This window comes from Bos mutus, chromosome 9 (genome assembly GCF_027580195.1).
Source record: "Bos mutus isolate GX-2022 chromosome 9, NWIPB_WYAK_1.1, whole genome shotgun sequence".
NCBI classification, from domain to species: Eukaryota; Metazoa; Chordata; class Mammalia; order Artiodactyla; family Bovidae; genus Bos; species Bos mutus.
The window spans coordinates 73,432,901-73,448,088 of record NC_091625.1 but is presented as its reverse complement, the minus strand read 5'-3'; the positions used below and the strand labels follow the sequence as shown (position 1 = coordinate 73,448,088).

Sequence of the window (15,188 nt, the reverse complement as noted above, 5' to 3'; positions counted from 1 at the left end):
TGCCAACCCACCTCTGAAGAGGAGACCCTCTAGGAGAAGTGAGCAAAATAATAAGGGGACCTCGAGGGAGAAGAATGCTATTCAAAATTCTGACTGCAGGGTAAAGCAGACCTTCTCTTGACTCTTCAGACTTTAAACAGTTTTGTATTTGCAGTTGTTTTCTTTCTCCTGATAATCCAAACAAGAAGGATTTTGGAAATTGTCCTTATTTATATATGGCTTGTTCAGGCAGATTCTCCTTCTGTGTTTGTCTTTCTTGACATCAGTAGTAAGGTCTACTTACAGACTTCTTCTGTAACCAGAAGATTTAGCTGCTTTAAGTATCCAGAAAAACCTAAAAATTACAATCTAAATTGTTTCATAATAAGATGCTAATAACTTATCTTTTTCAGGACAAGTGGAGGTAAATGTATGAAGAAATAATCTGAAACTGAAATAGAACTGAGAGCTAATTCTGTACTTAATTTTGAACTTAGAAATTGAGATTTCTTATATGATGATAAACAGACAATGTAGTAATAAAAGATGTGTTTGCAGAAAGTGCTTCTTCTCTGAGATTATACTACAAAAACACTAATTAAATATAGTGTTACTTAGCAGCCCAAAACTACATTTTATCAGCTTTATTTTCATCCTTAACTTGAACTTACTTGGAATAATTTTGCTAACAATTTTAAAACACCTTGCACTGTGCAATTAAAAACGACCTCTTAAAATTAAATTTGTACACTTAAAAGGGCTTAACTTTAGACAAAATTTGTAGTTGTGATATTACATAATCTTTTTAAACTCATTTTAGGAAATTAAAGAGAGTGAGTTTAAGGGAATCCCGATAAGTTACTTGGAGGTTCATCCCAATGGAAAACGTTTATTAATTCATACCAAAGACAGTACTTTGAGAATTATGGATCTCCGAATGTAAGTATATTTCAGTATTTGCAGGTTAAACACTCATAGAGTAAGTAATTATTTAATTCATATTTATACAATGCAGCTGTGGTTCTCAACTAGAGAATTTTGTCCCTCAGGGGACCTCTGGCAGAGTCTAGAGACACTTAAATGTTTATTCTAGTATCTAGTGGATTGTTACTCAGTCACTCAGTAGTGTCTGACTCTTTGCGACCCGAGGGACTGTGGCCTGCCAGGCTTCTCTGCCCCTGGAATTATCCCAGCAGGACTGATGGAGTGAGTTGTCATTGCCTCCTCCAGAGGATCTTCCCTACCCAAGGATTGAACCCATGTCTCCTGCTACTCCTGCATTGGCAGGTGGATTCTTTACCACTGAGCCACCTGGGAAGTGAATAGAGACCAGAGATAATGAGCATCCTGCAGCATATGAGACAGGCCCCTACAACAATTATCTAACCACAAATGTGAATAGTTTTGAAGCTGAGATGTAGTCAACTACTTTTTATTTTCACTTTAAAAAAGGAGAAACTTCTGCCATGGACTATCTTTTATCTCTGTGATATTGGTTAGCATAGTAATATGATCTAATGTCATGCCTGAATAAGAGGGCTTTTTACTAGCATAACAGTGGCATGGATGATGTGGGAGAATGATAAGCAGAATTGGTTCATCAGGAGTTTAGAATGTAGTTGTACTCTCCAAAATAACTTGCAAAACACTTAATTAGCCTACAGTGTGACATCTTCAAGGACTGTTATAGAATCTGCTATTCTTTTTTTTTTTTCTGTACATCATACCCAACATCATACCTGGAAGGTAGCAAGTACTCCATAAGTATCTTTTAATGAATATAAATATATAGTAAAAGGATTATGTTTTTCATGGTAACAGTGTAGCTGAATAGCTATAATAAAGCCTTATGTTCAAGGCTCTATGGAGAGTCTGGTCTTTGAGCTCAATCTTGAAGGGTGGATAGAATTTAGATAAGATGGCAGTGTCCTCTCTAGGATAGAAAGCCTGGAATAAAGTCAGGATGTGGGATAATAGAAGTTGTGTTCAAAGCAGAGTGAGTTAGTCCATATGAGCTTTGGTTTCTTGCTGAGGAATGCTGAGAGACTATGTAGAGATTTGAGTCAGATTTTAGAAGTCCAGGCCTGCAGAGTTTAGTTGTTCTCTTTTTAAGTAGTATACTATTCAGCCCATGATCACACTTGGGCCCTGGAGGAAAACTGCTTATAGTCAAACACTGCCTGTTCCATCCCTTAAACTAACTGATAAGTCTCTTTTCCTCCTCGCACAAATGGGAGAGTACTACACCATCCTCGTAAGTGTTTGGTGGGCAATAACTAGTTTACAGATGTAAAGTATTGGGTTGGCCAAAAAATTCATTTGGGTTTTTCCATAACACCTTACAGAGAAACCCTGATGAACTTTCTGACCAAGCCAATACTTAAATTAACAGAAATAGCAGAAGTTTTGACCCAGTAACCTTGGGTTTAGGGATTTATGTTAAGAAAATAATTGTGAAACAGCGCAATGAGTGTGTGTATACACACACATACACACACAAGGTTGTTCACAGAAGTCATATTCATGCTAGGGGAAACATGTTGGATAACTCTTCAGTTCAGTTCAGTTCAGTTCAGTTGCTTAGTCGTGTCCGACTCTTTGCGACCCCATGAATCGCAGCACGCCAGGCCTCTCTGTCCATCACCAACTCCCGGAGTTCACTCAGACTCACATCCATCGAGTCAGCGATGCCATCCAGCCATCTCATCCTCTGTCGTCCCCTTCTCCTCCTGCCCTCAATCCCTCCCAGCATCAGAGTCTTTTCCAATGAGTCAACTCTTCACATGAGGTGGCCAAAGTACTGGAGTTTCAGCTGCAGCATCATTCCTTCCAAAGAAATCCCAGGGCTGATCTCCTTCAGAATGGACTGGTTGGATCTCCTTGCAGTCCAAGGGACTCTCAAGAGTCTTCTCCAACACCACAGTTCAAAAGCATCAATTCTTCAGATACTGGAAATATCCTAAGAGTTACCCAACAATAGAAAATTTCTTAAGATACATTTAGACAATGATATATGCCTATTAAAATGATAATGCATAATTTTTATTTTCTGACATGAAAGGCCATTATTCATGGTTCATTGTTGACTGAAAAAAGCAAATAACAGAGCAGTATATGTAATATCCTCTCTGTAAACCAATGATGATAATAGTACCTGTGCTGTGCTGTGCTTAGTCGCTCAGTCATGTCTGACTCTTTGTGACCCCATGAACTGTAACTTGCCAGGCTCCTCTGTCCATGGGATTCTCCAGGCAAGAATACTGGAGTGGGTTGCCATGCCCTTCTCCAGGGGTTCTTCCCAACGCAGGGATTGAACCCAGGTCTCCCGCACTGCAGGCAGATTCTTTACTGTCTGAACCACCTGGCACATAATAAGCACTGAAAATGTTAGCTGTTATTATTATTCACATGTTTAAAAGCCCAGAAGGGTACATGCCATATTTAATAGATGATTCAATAATGGTTTTTCTAATATTTCTGCAGTAATCAAGTATTCATTGATTTAAAATTTTCTTCACATGGAAAAAATATAAGAATATAAAAATTCTGTTTGTTTTTGAGTTACCAATTCAAATGCATCTTCTTTGCTCCATAGCTAGAAATCATCTCTCTCTCTTATCCAAATCTGCAAAGGACTTTTTCTGTTCTTCTTTTGTGGCACTTTCTACATTCACTTTCTATTCTTCTTTGGTGCATTTCTTCTCTCTCCTGCTAAATTATAAGCTCCCTGAGCTCAGGAACTCCCTCTACTTTATTCTCTATCCGTCATGGAATGTATCCTGTGTAACAGATTCTCACAAGTTTCTTGTCAAATGCAAATGAAGTATTGAAAAGTTTTTCTACCACTAGTCATTGAAATGGGTAAGACAAGTTACATTTATAAAATCTTTTTGGTTTCTAGATTAGCAGCAAGGAAATTTGTAGGTGCAGCAAATTATCGAGAGAAGATTCATAGCACTTTGACACCATGTGGGACTTTTCTCTTTGCTGGAAGTGAGGATGGTATAGTATATGTTTGGAACCCAGAAACAGGTAAATAGCATTTCATTGAACTTTAAAAAGATTTGTTTTGTTTTTGATGAAGTATAAAAACTGCCATTTTATAGAATAATTTTCAAGGAAATTCTGATTTTAAGTTCTCAGTTATGTTTTTCAAAATTGGAAAGCTGATAATGAAATTTAACTACAGTCCGAATTTATATTAATTCTGTTCTTTATGGTTGTGATATCTTCATGGATTTAGAATTTTGCATTATAATTTAAGGTTTATTCTTTCCTTGCTGGTAATGAGATATTGTTGATCTCACAGAAGTATTTAATGGACTGTAATACAAAATTCAGTTATGAACTGAATTTAGAGTTCAACTAGGTATACAAATGGTTAACCATCTACAGTTCATTTTTATTAGAAACAAACATATTCCTGTCAGAGTTTTGGATATTTGAAACTTAATAGCCATTTACCTGAACTACTATAATTCAACTTTTTCAATAAAATGTTACATTGGATAGTTCATTTGTGCTTCATTTTGCTTTTTGGAAGAAAAGCCAAAACTTCATAAACATTTGTTTAGCAATAGAAAGAATTTTATAAAATTTACTTTAAAATTTCTTTAATGAGCATCTTTTTTATTTTCATCTCTCCCTTTAGGCGTTTTTGACTAATCAGTTCACTTAGGATTTTGTTTTTCTTCTTTGCTTTTTGAGTTCTGATTTTCAAAACTTCTGCTGTAGTCATTAATAGTATCCTGCTGCTGCTGCTGCTAAATCGCTTCAGTCATGTCCGACTCTGTGCAACCCCATAGACAGCAGCCCACCAGGCTCCACCGTCCCTGGGATTCTCCAGGCAAGAACACTGGAGTGGGTTACCATTTCCTCCTCCAATGCATGAAAGTGAAAAGTGAAAGTGAAGTCGCTTAGTCGTGTCTGACTCTTAGCGACCCCATGGACTGCAGCCCACCAGGCTCCTCCGTCCATGGGATATTCCAGGCAGGAGTACTGGAGTGGGGTACCATTGCTTCTCCACATTAATAGTGTGTGTGTGTGTGTGTGTGTGTGTGTGTGTGTGTATGTGTATATGTGTATATATATATATATTTAAAGCAGATGGTACATCAAACAGCCTCTGGGGAAAAAAAAAGAAAAATTAATTCCTCACTAAACTTCCCCTAGCCGGATAATTTCTTTAGTTTTAGTCCTGATATTCCTCCCGTAGTTCTCCCTGGAGTTGTTTCTTAGCTGGCATTTGCTCAGCTCTGTCAGATCTCAGATCTCTACAGATCTCTACTTCCAAGCTGTTTGTCTTTAGTTTGTGCCTTGAAACTCCATCAAGACATTGGACCAAAAAGAAGAAAAAGGAAGGCCAAGAGAATGAAAAATAATTGTTTAATATAGTGGGTCGCAAAAGAGTCGGACATGACTTACCAGCTAAACAACAACAGCTCAACTATAAGTATTTAAGGTTTTCCTGTAAATAGCATGAGGTTTATTATTACTTACCATAAAGCTTTTTTTGATAAGTTGCAGGATAATCTTCTAATGAGAAATATCTGAGATAGTACAAATTATTGAATGTCTTTTCTTATTTAGGAGAGCAAGTAGCAATGTATTCTGACCTGCCATTCAAGTCACCAGTTCGAGACATTGCTTATCATCCACTTGAAAATATGGTTGCATTTTGTGCATTTGGGCAGAATGAGCCAATTCTCCTGTATATTTATGATTTCCATGGTAAGTCCACTGCTTGATAAGGAGAGAATATTTAGAGTAACCTTTACATTTAGGCTGAACTAGAAATTATGAGCTCTGTGAAAACTCATTCTTTGTATTAACAAAACTCTCTTGAAAGTATTATGAAGGCCAAGCAGCTTAAAAAAGATCATATTATTATAACATTTTATTTTGTCATGAGCATTTTTATTATGGAATTTAAATATCATCAGAAGTATACCTAATGGTTGTGTTCTTGTATTGTAATCATAGAATGGTGGTCATCATTCTCTTCATAGATCAATTTAAATAAATAAAATTCACCTAAAAACGATTTGGGAATATCTCTAACATTAAAAGGTAAATATCATTTAGGGTATGTGAATCTGTAATGTTTTTACTTGAATATTGAGTTAATTTCTTATTCTTTGTTTTCTTTTTAACTGAAGCACAGTTTAAATAAGTTATGATTTTCTGAGAGTTTCTTAACATTAAAAAAAGACAAAAAAGTCACTTAGAGCTGATTGACTTTATTGTACAGCAGAAACCAACACAACATAGTAAAACAATTATTCTCCAATTAAAAATAAACTTTAAAAAAGGAAGGGAAAAAAGTCAAGCCTCAGCAAAAATGCCTTTTTCTACATTAAAATCACACTATTCTTTAATTTTGGAAAATAATAAGGAAATAGACGTTGAATACGTTTTTAAGAAATAGTATGGCATTATTAGAATCATTTGCATTTATTCTGTTGTTCATATATTTCCTTAATTTCTGACCTGAAATTAGGATTTCGTTGTTCTGTGTGGTATTGATAGTGTTGACACTCTCAAAATTGCAGTTCCATTTTCTTCATATGTTAATTCTTACACAACAATAAATGGTTTTTATAGTCTCTTTCAGAGAAGGCAATGGCACCCCACTCCAGAACTCTTGCCTGGAAAATCCCATGGACGGAGGAGCCTGGTAGGCTGCAGTCCATAGGGTCGCTAAGAGTCAGACACGACTGAGCAACTTCACTTTCACTTTTCACTTTCATGCATTGGAGAAGGAAATGGCAACCCACTCCAGTGTTCTTGCCTGGAGAATCCCAGGGACGGTGGAGCCTGGTGGGCTGCCGTCTATGGGGTCGCCCAGAGTCGGCCACGACTGAAGTGACTTAGCATAGCATAGCATAGTCTCTTTAGTTTAAGATACCATTCACCATTTTTGCTAAGATGATTTACACACAATGTCATAAGTACATATATATATAAATATGCATTTAGATAACGTTGTGAAACTATTTGGACAGAATATTTTAAATTAGTGAAATGCAAGTGGTTAAGCTTCCTACATTAACACAGTGTGAATTGGTTAATGTTTGTGATAAGTGCTAAGTTGTTAGACAATTGAATTAAGCTGTAAACCTGAAGTTTTGATCATAGTATGAATCTTATTTCTTTATAGGTGAGTTAGAGAATATATGTAAAATTGAGATTATCTTGTTTTAAAGAATTTATAGAGAAGAAATAATGAATTTCTGTAACACATATTCAGATTTACAGAACACTATTACTAATGGTGAATTGTTAAACAACACAATACCATTTACTGTTACAATCAATTTAGCAAAAGTCAACACTGCCTGATCACAGGAAAAGACAAGTGGATTTCTCAAATCATCCAGTGTCCAAATTTGTTGTCTAGTTCAAACATAGATCCTGAGACAGGTCTTTCTTTTATACATTTTTAATCTTCACAGAAAGAAGAAGAGTTACACCTCATTACTTTGTAATTGGGACTGTTATTCAGGAACTAGGTATACAGTTATTTCCTCAAACTCTTAAGGAGTTTCACAACAGTTTTCATTCAATTTCTAATTTGCTTTTGAAATTTTCACTACAAGTGCAATTTCAACCTCCACCCTTATCTTTTTTCTTCAGTTTACTTTTTGTCTTTGATACAAGTTCATCATTAGATTAGGTTTGTCCATTTATTTTTTCAACAGTAGGTTTTTAGACTAAGGAGTCCATTCTAGAAGCATATGTAGGGAGAGCCAAGTGTTTGAAAGCATTGGTTTTAGGCTCAGTTCTCTTTCTTTGGTGATCTTGCACAAGCCTTCCTGATGCTCCAATTTCCCTGTCTAGTGAATGGTCCTACTGTTGTTGTTCAGTCGCTCAGTTGAGTCTGACTCTTTGCAACTGCATGGACTGCCAGGCTTCCCTGTCCTTCATCATCTCCCGGAGCTTGCTCAGACTCATATCCATTGAGTCCATGTTGCCATCCAACCATCTCATCCTCTGTCATCCCCTTCTCCTACCTTCAATCTTTCCCAGCTTCAGGGTCTTTTCCAGTGAGTTGGCTCTTCGCCTCAGGTGGCCAAAGTATTGGAACTTCCGCTTCAGCATCAGTCCTTCCAGTAAATATTCAGGACTGATTTCGGATTGACTGATTTGATCTCCTTTCTGTCCAGGGGACTCTCAAGAGTCTTATCCTGCACCACAGTTTGAAGGCATCAATTCTTCGGTGCTCAGCCTTTTTTATTATCCAGCTCTCAGATCTGTACGTGACTACTGGAAAATCATAGCTTTGACTATATGGACCTTTGTAGGCAAAGTAATGTCTCTGCTTTTTAATACGCTGTCTAGGTTTGTCATTGCTTTTCTTCTGAAAAGCAAGCGTCTTTTAATTTCATGGCTGCAGTCACCTTTCACATTGATTTGGGGCTGTGGTCCTACTACTACTGCTATTACCTGTCCTGCCTCAGAGAGTTATTTGTGAAGATGCCATGAGATAGGAACTGTGAAGGTACTTTGTAAGTTGATAAGCACCATATTAAAACAAAAAAGATAAAATAGACTGTTATGCTCATCCAACCAGTATACACTTGACTTTATGGGAACTTATGTTTTCATATGCTGATAGCATCTCTTTGGAATGAAACTGAAAACAGGGTTTTTGGGTTTTTTTCTTTCTTTCTTTCTGTTAGTCAGCCTTTTCCTTTTATATCTTTCTAGCTCAGTTGTTTTAGAAAATAAATGCATAAAATTAAGAACATCATGTTATTTCCACACTGTCTTAATGTAGAGGAGGGATTTCCATGGTGTTTGAGAAATTTAAATGTCCAAATAATACACATATTAAAATTATTTTTGCAGTGTCAGTTTGTTTTTGATATACAGACTTATCTTTATGAGCAAAACTCAAAAGACTTCAACACATTTTCCCAACTCATCACTGCCTATCTTTAAAAAGAAGCATCTTAGGAAAAAGTTATGTAATCTCAAGCAATTCAAGATTTAGCACAGTTCTCATAAATGATATATAACCATGAAAAAAAGGAAAGTTGTTTCAGACTCTAATATACTCATTAAATACAAGCCAGAATCATGAAGTCTTTACCTTTTTTCAGTGAAAATTATGGCATTTATTACTGACCTATTATAGTTTTGCCTTGTATTTTATTTATCTTTTAACACAGGACTATTTTGCTCAAATTTTCTTGTCTGAAAATAAAGTTTGCATGTAGTTTTACATAAGTGTTTTCATGATATTAAAATTGAAAGATCTAAAACAGTTACATGATTTTTTAAAATAGTATTTATCAGAGCTACTGATACGTTTAGGCAATTTTCAAGGAAAATGGAGCAAGTTCTTTTTTTTTTTTTTTTTTTTATCAGCTAAATAAGCTGTGAATGAGACCACAATGGTAGCTAAATGTATCATCCATCTTTCAGTTCTAGCAAAATCTGTGAAGAGTCAGCAAGCATCTTTCCCTGTTAAGCATATGTTCAGGTTGTGGTCTTCTGGGTCTTTCATTCTACTGACTTTTTGCTTTTTTTGGTAAGAAATATGATTTTTACTTTCAGAAGGCAGTTGTATTTGCCTGATGTTGAAAGAGTTAATCATCTAGTAATACAAAATTTAGTCACAATGTACCACAAATAATGTACTTTTAGGATTCCCATAATAACAGAGTACTAGTCAGAGAAACGGCTTCTCCTGAATTAAATTTATGAAGCTAGACTTTAGCAATTAATGTTCTGTTATTAATCAATACTTGCCTACCTCAGAATGTAGGATCCTGTTCTACATTTAATGGTAATTACATCTGATACAAAGCATTTTGCATGGGCCTGGTACTATTTTAAGCACTTTACATGTATTTATTTTAAGTTTTCACAATAATCTTATGAGGTTGGTACCATAATTATCCCTGTTTTATGGGAACCAGGACTTGGATCCATACAGTCTGGACTTGGAATACATGCTTTCATTTGCTACACTAAACTTTTTAGCAGATTTCCTGAAATATTAGCTTTTGATTGTCTATTATGCAAACCTTTTTTTGTTCCTCCAAAACCATTTATTCTTCGTCTCTGTGAAATATGTGATTTTTTTTGTATTATCTGTACTTCATGGGAAGTAGAGTTGGAGGCTTATTTGTCTTTTTTTTAAGCGGTACCTAGGCAGCATGCTGACACGTATTGAATATACATGTATTTTGTGTAGAATCAAGCCTAATTTTCAGAGTTGTCAGCATTATATAATAATTCCAGGTAATGAGCCTAATTTTTCTCTAGGTGGCAGTATGTCCTCTGAGTCAGCATTAACTCTGGAGTGCTTTTCCATCATTGTGTTTGAGACAAAGCAGATCTTTATTGAGCATCTGTTGTGTGCCAAGTTGAACAGGGCTGTGAAACCCAGGAATCAGAATCATGTGCTTTTCTGATCTTTTATACTTCCTAAGTAGTTCATTAAACCTCTGGGAGAATTTTAGTTGGACTGAAAAGCAACCTACTATTGACACTAAACATGATTTTATTTATAGAATTCATATTTGTTAATGATCACCTCTGTTGGTCATTGTTGATAGGTGTATTTTTCACATTGTGACATGCTTTACAGAGTTCATGTGATATATACCTTTACATTCCTATAAAATTTTTGTTATAGAACTTGCCTAGTAACAATAAGCCCATGGTGTTTATTTATAAGGTCCTATACCTAACCTGTCATATTACTGATGTGCAGTAAATCCATAGAACAGAATTATCCACCCTCACATTTTATAAAAATAAAGAATGAAAGCCATGATCAATATGATCAATTAGTAAATTTGGGTCTAATAATAATAGTAGTAGTTATGGTAGCTAACATTTATCAAGAATTTCTGCTTGATAAATATAAATAAAAATAAAATAAATAAAATAAAAATAAAATCAAGCATTTATTTGTTTATTTATTAAGTATTCCCTATTCTAATTATCATTTTACATACGTTATCTTTACAGTCTTCCCCAGTCCTCACAAGGTAGATGCCCGTATTATCCTCATTTTGCAGATGGTAAAACTGATGCCCAGGGAAATTAAGTTGAATGACTTCACACGATTGATAAAATGATGTCACTCGCCAGACTATCTAACTCCAGAGCCTGTGTTTTTAAAACATTAAACTGTCTGCTACACTACTAATTTAGACTTTGTATTTCCTATTTCATGAAGTAACTGAAGAAGGTAGCCATATATACCTGTGGTGAAATGAAGTGTTTGTTTTCAATTTTAATATTTAGGAAGACCCCTGATAATTAAAACTTTGGTTGTCTAGTATCATTATTAATTGTTCACTCCTTTGCAAATGTTGGGGATAATTATAATACATTAAGTCATTATATTCTCAGTATAGTCCAAAATATGAATTTTCTTTATTATATAATATTAAATTTTATTTTAATTAATATTTTAAAATAACTACTTTTACAATATCTTTGCAATAAAGTAATGTCTAGTTGAAATTTGACATCTGTGGTTTTATGTATAATTTAATGGTGTTCTTGAAGTACAAATTGTGAATGATTCAAAAACAGATATTAATATTATACTTGGATAATATTATCCTTATATATCCTATAATATAAGGATAATATAATCCTTATATTTGGATAAAATTAAGCTGTAACATATATAACTGATCGTAGGTCAACATTTTGGATATCTATTATTAGGTTAGTAGGAAAAATTAAGATAGCATGACAACCCACTCCAGTATTCTTGTCTGGAGAACCTCTTGGACAGAGAAGTCTGGTGGGCTACGTACGGTCCAGAGCGTTGCATAGAGTTGAACACGGCTGAAGTGATTTATCACGCATGTATGCCAAATGTTAAGACATATTAAAGCCACCTGTTTCTTGGTCATATCGTGAAGCATCTGTTTTAATAATACACACATGATGAATACTCTGATAGAAAGCTTGTGTCATTTAAGGATTCAGGGCCTGTGGAAAATGTAGTCAACTTAATGGGTTTGAGCACAAACCAGAGTGCTGAATTCCTCATCCAGGCATTTCATTATTCTTACCTTGGTGCTTTTTAAGATGCCCCCAAAAGAAAAAAAAATGGTACTGTTCAAAATAGACAACAGTGTGGAGGGAAATACCAAAGAAGGAACTAGAGCATTTTGGTTCTAGGCAAAAGGATATCACTTTCTATTTGACACTGGTCAAAAAATTTATCATTTCTACATCTGTTTTTCCACCTGAAAAGTTAAAATAATTTTCTATCTTATCTCAGTGTTCTATTAAAGGATAAAATGAAACTAGAAAGCAAAGATATGGAGCATTGATATATGGAGCAGTCTACAGCAGGGAAATCCTAGCTGTTTTCTGTAGCAGTAAACTATTTATTTCTCTAGTTTTGAAATCTAGGAAGTCCAAAATCAAGGGACTGACAGATTCTGTGTCCAGTGAGAGCCCACTTTCTGGTTTATAGATAGCACCTTTTAGCTGTTACTTCATATGGTGGAAGGGGCAAGGGAGCTCTCTGAGGCCTCTTATGTAAGGGCACTAATGCCATTCATGAGGGCTTTGCTCTCATGACCTAATCACCTCCCCAAAGCCTCATCTCCTAATATCATCATCATGGGAGTTAGGATTTCAGGATAGCAATTTTAGGGGAATGTAACATTCAGACCACAGAAATTCTCTTCAAGAAGCAAATGTGAAAGGAAAAGGGGGAGGCTGCTACTTAACTGCAGAATGCTAGGAAACTAGAGCAGTTAGACTCACCAGCTTATAGTAATAGTATCGTAATTAGAAATAGAAATATTTATAAGGTATCTGGGCTTCCCAGGTGGTGCTAGTAGTGAAGAACCCGCCTGCCAATGCAGAGACAGAAAAAGACACAGGTTTAATCCCTGGGTTGGGAAGATCCCCTGGAGGAGAGCATGGCAACCTACTCCAGTATTCTTGCCTGGAGAGTCCTCCTCCTATGGATGGAGGAGCCTGGTGGCTACATCCACGGGGTCGCAGAGAGTTGGACACGACTGAAGCGACTTAGCATGCATGCATGCATAAGGTATCCAGTAAGATAATTATGTACAGTAACAGGGCTACGTATAATAGCAGATGTTGACCAAAGGTATTAAATGTTGAACCAAAAGGAAATCTTAGTGTAGTGTAAGAGAAAGACTGTGCTATTTTTTAGTTATATTTTTATTATGAAGTTAATAACATAAGTACACATAAATTTTAATAATGACAAACCTTGTATTCTCTTCAAATGCAAAGGGTACAGGATTAAAATATCTTATTTCCTCCATTCTTCCTCCTATAAAGATAAAAATCTCCTGAGCAAACCACTTTATTTTTTATGATTGTTAAAGGCCAGAACATACACAAAAGCACTGAACTTATATATATAAATCAGGATAGAGTGTCAGTTATGAAAACATTTTAAGAAATTTTTAAATTATGTAAAATGTAGAATCCCAAATTTTAGATGAAAAAAGATAAATTTAGAAGTATTTTGATGGATATAGGAAGGAAAGGAAACGACACTTCCCTTAAGCAAATGTAGTTGTCACCTTGGTGTTCTCAGTACCACTCAGCACACAGCAGGAATTTCTTGTTGACCTCCAAAACTTCAGACCCCCAAAAGGCAGGCAGTGTGTTTGTATTCCCAGGGCCTGCTCTAGTGCAGTACTCAGAGCCATGGAAGGATAGGGATGAGACTGTTAGAACTGTGAGTTTTCAACATTATTAGTTAGGTTAGAGCTAAATTCACAGGAAGAGAAAATGGCAAAGGGAAGAGGTACAGTTATCAAATTGCAACATTGTACTCTAACTGTGGCCTATATAATAATGATTTAGAAAGCTTTAAGTGTTAGAAGCATAGAGCTTAAAGGAATTTCAGAAACCATCTATTATCATTTTATAATGAAATAATCTGCACACTCTTGTACAAATAGATATTTCTAGTGGGTAGAGGAGGGGAAAGAATACAATAACTAGTCAGCAGCCTATTTGTAGTATATGAGAAAGTGGGTCTTTATGAATATTACTGGACTTCCCTGGTGGCTCAGATGGTAAAGCGTCTGTCTACAATGCTGGAGACCCGGGTTCAATCCCTGGGTTGGGAAGATCCCCTGGAGAAGGAAATGGCAATCCACTCCAGTACTGTTGCCTGGAAAATCCCATGGACAGAGGAGCCTGGTAGGCTACAGTCCATGGGGTCGCAAAGAGTAGGACATAACTGAGCGACTTCACTTTCACTTCACATGAATATTACTGGAGATTGTTTTATGACTCTTCACAGAACTAGAGGAGCTTAAGATAAAGTAGGGTGTTAATTTGACTCCTTGAAATCTAGTCAGATAGCTTTTCTACAGAAAATTCCCTTTAGACAATAGAAATAAGAATTCATAATTGCATGGGATTTATTTTTGTTATCTGCATCCATTTAGGCCTTTTTAATCCTTTCTGAAAGGCATCTTAATGCTTGGAAAAATAAAGAAATACTTAGGCAACGCCTTTTGTAATTTTACTAGTTAGATAACTTTCTTTTTTAAAAAAGGGAAAAATGTTTAGCGTAGCATAATGCTTAAAAAATACAGTCTGGCAAAAGGAATAAAATATTACCAAAATCCTACTGTTCTGTATAGCTGTTGCTTATATTAGCATTGGTGCTTCTAATGAAGTGAAATCATGGTTGACTAATGTATATTTGTGGGCTTCCTTGTTGGCTCAATGGTAAAGAATCCACCTGCCAATGCAGGAGACGAGGGTTCAATCCCTGCGTTGGGAAGATCCCCTGGAGAAGGAAATGCAAACCACTCCAGTATTCTTGCCTGGGAAATCCTATGAACAGAGGAGCCTGGCAGGCTACAGTCCACGGGGTCACAAAAGAGTCAGACATAACTTAGTGACTAAACGCCATAAGGAGTCAGAAGATGCCATTGGTTAGTGAAACCCAGTTTTACTTTCCATTCATAGTAGCAGAACCCAATGAAATGTTAAAAGGCCAATTTTATTTTTTTAACTTTTTATTTTGTATTGGAGTATAGCCAATTAACAATGTTGTGATAGTTTCAGGTGGACAGCAAAGGGAGTCAGCCATACAAATACATGAATCCATTCTCCCCCAAACTCCCACCACCCAGCCTGCCACATAGCACTGAGCCAAGTTCCCTAGGCTATACAGTAGGGAAAGGACAATTTTAAAAAGCAAATAAGGCAAAGAT

General features: G+C 35.8%; 1 protein-coding gene across 17 annotated transcripts in view; it reads left to right on the top strand.

Moving 5' to 3' along the window:
* Positions 1-15,188, top strand: part of AHI1 (Abelson helper integration site 1) — a 220,748-nt gene that overhangs the window by 66,331 nt on the left and 139,229 nt on the right. For all 17 annotated transcript variants that reach the window (XR_011465387.1, XR_011465388.1, XR_011465389.1 and 14 more), the window contains 3 exons: positions 800-918; positions 3,881-4,011; positions 5,569-5,709. Coding sequence is in view for 13 of the 17 variants with exons in the window: in XM_070376723.1 (XP_070232824.1) it covers positions 800-918; positions 3,881-4,011; positions 5,569-5,709 (391 nt within the window). In the remaining 4 variants the exon portion in view is untranslated. The remainder of the gene's footprint in view (positions 1-799; positions 919-3,880; positions 4,012-5,568; positions 5,710-15,188) is intronic.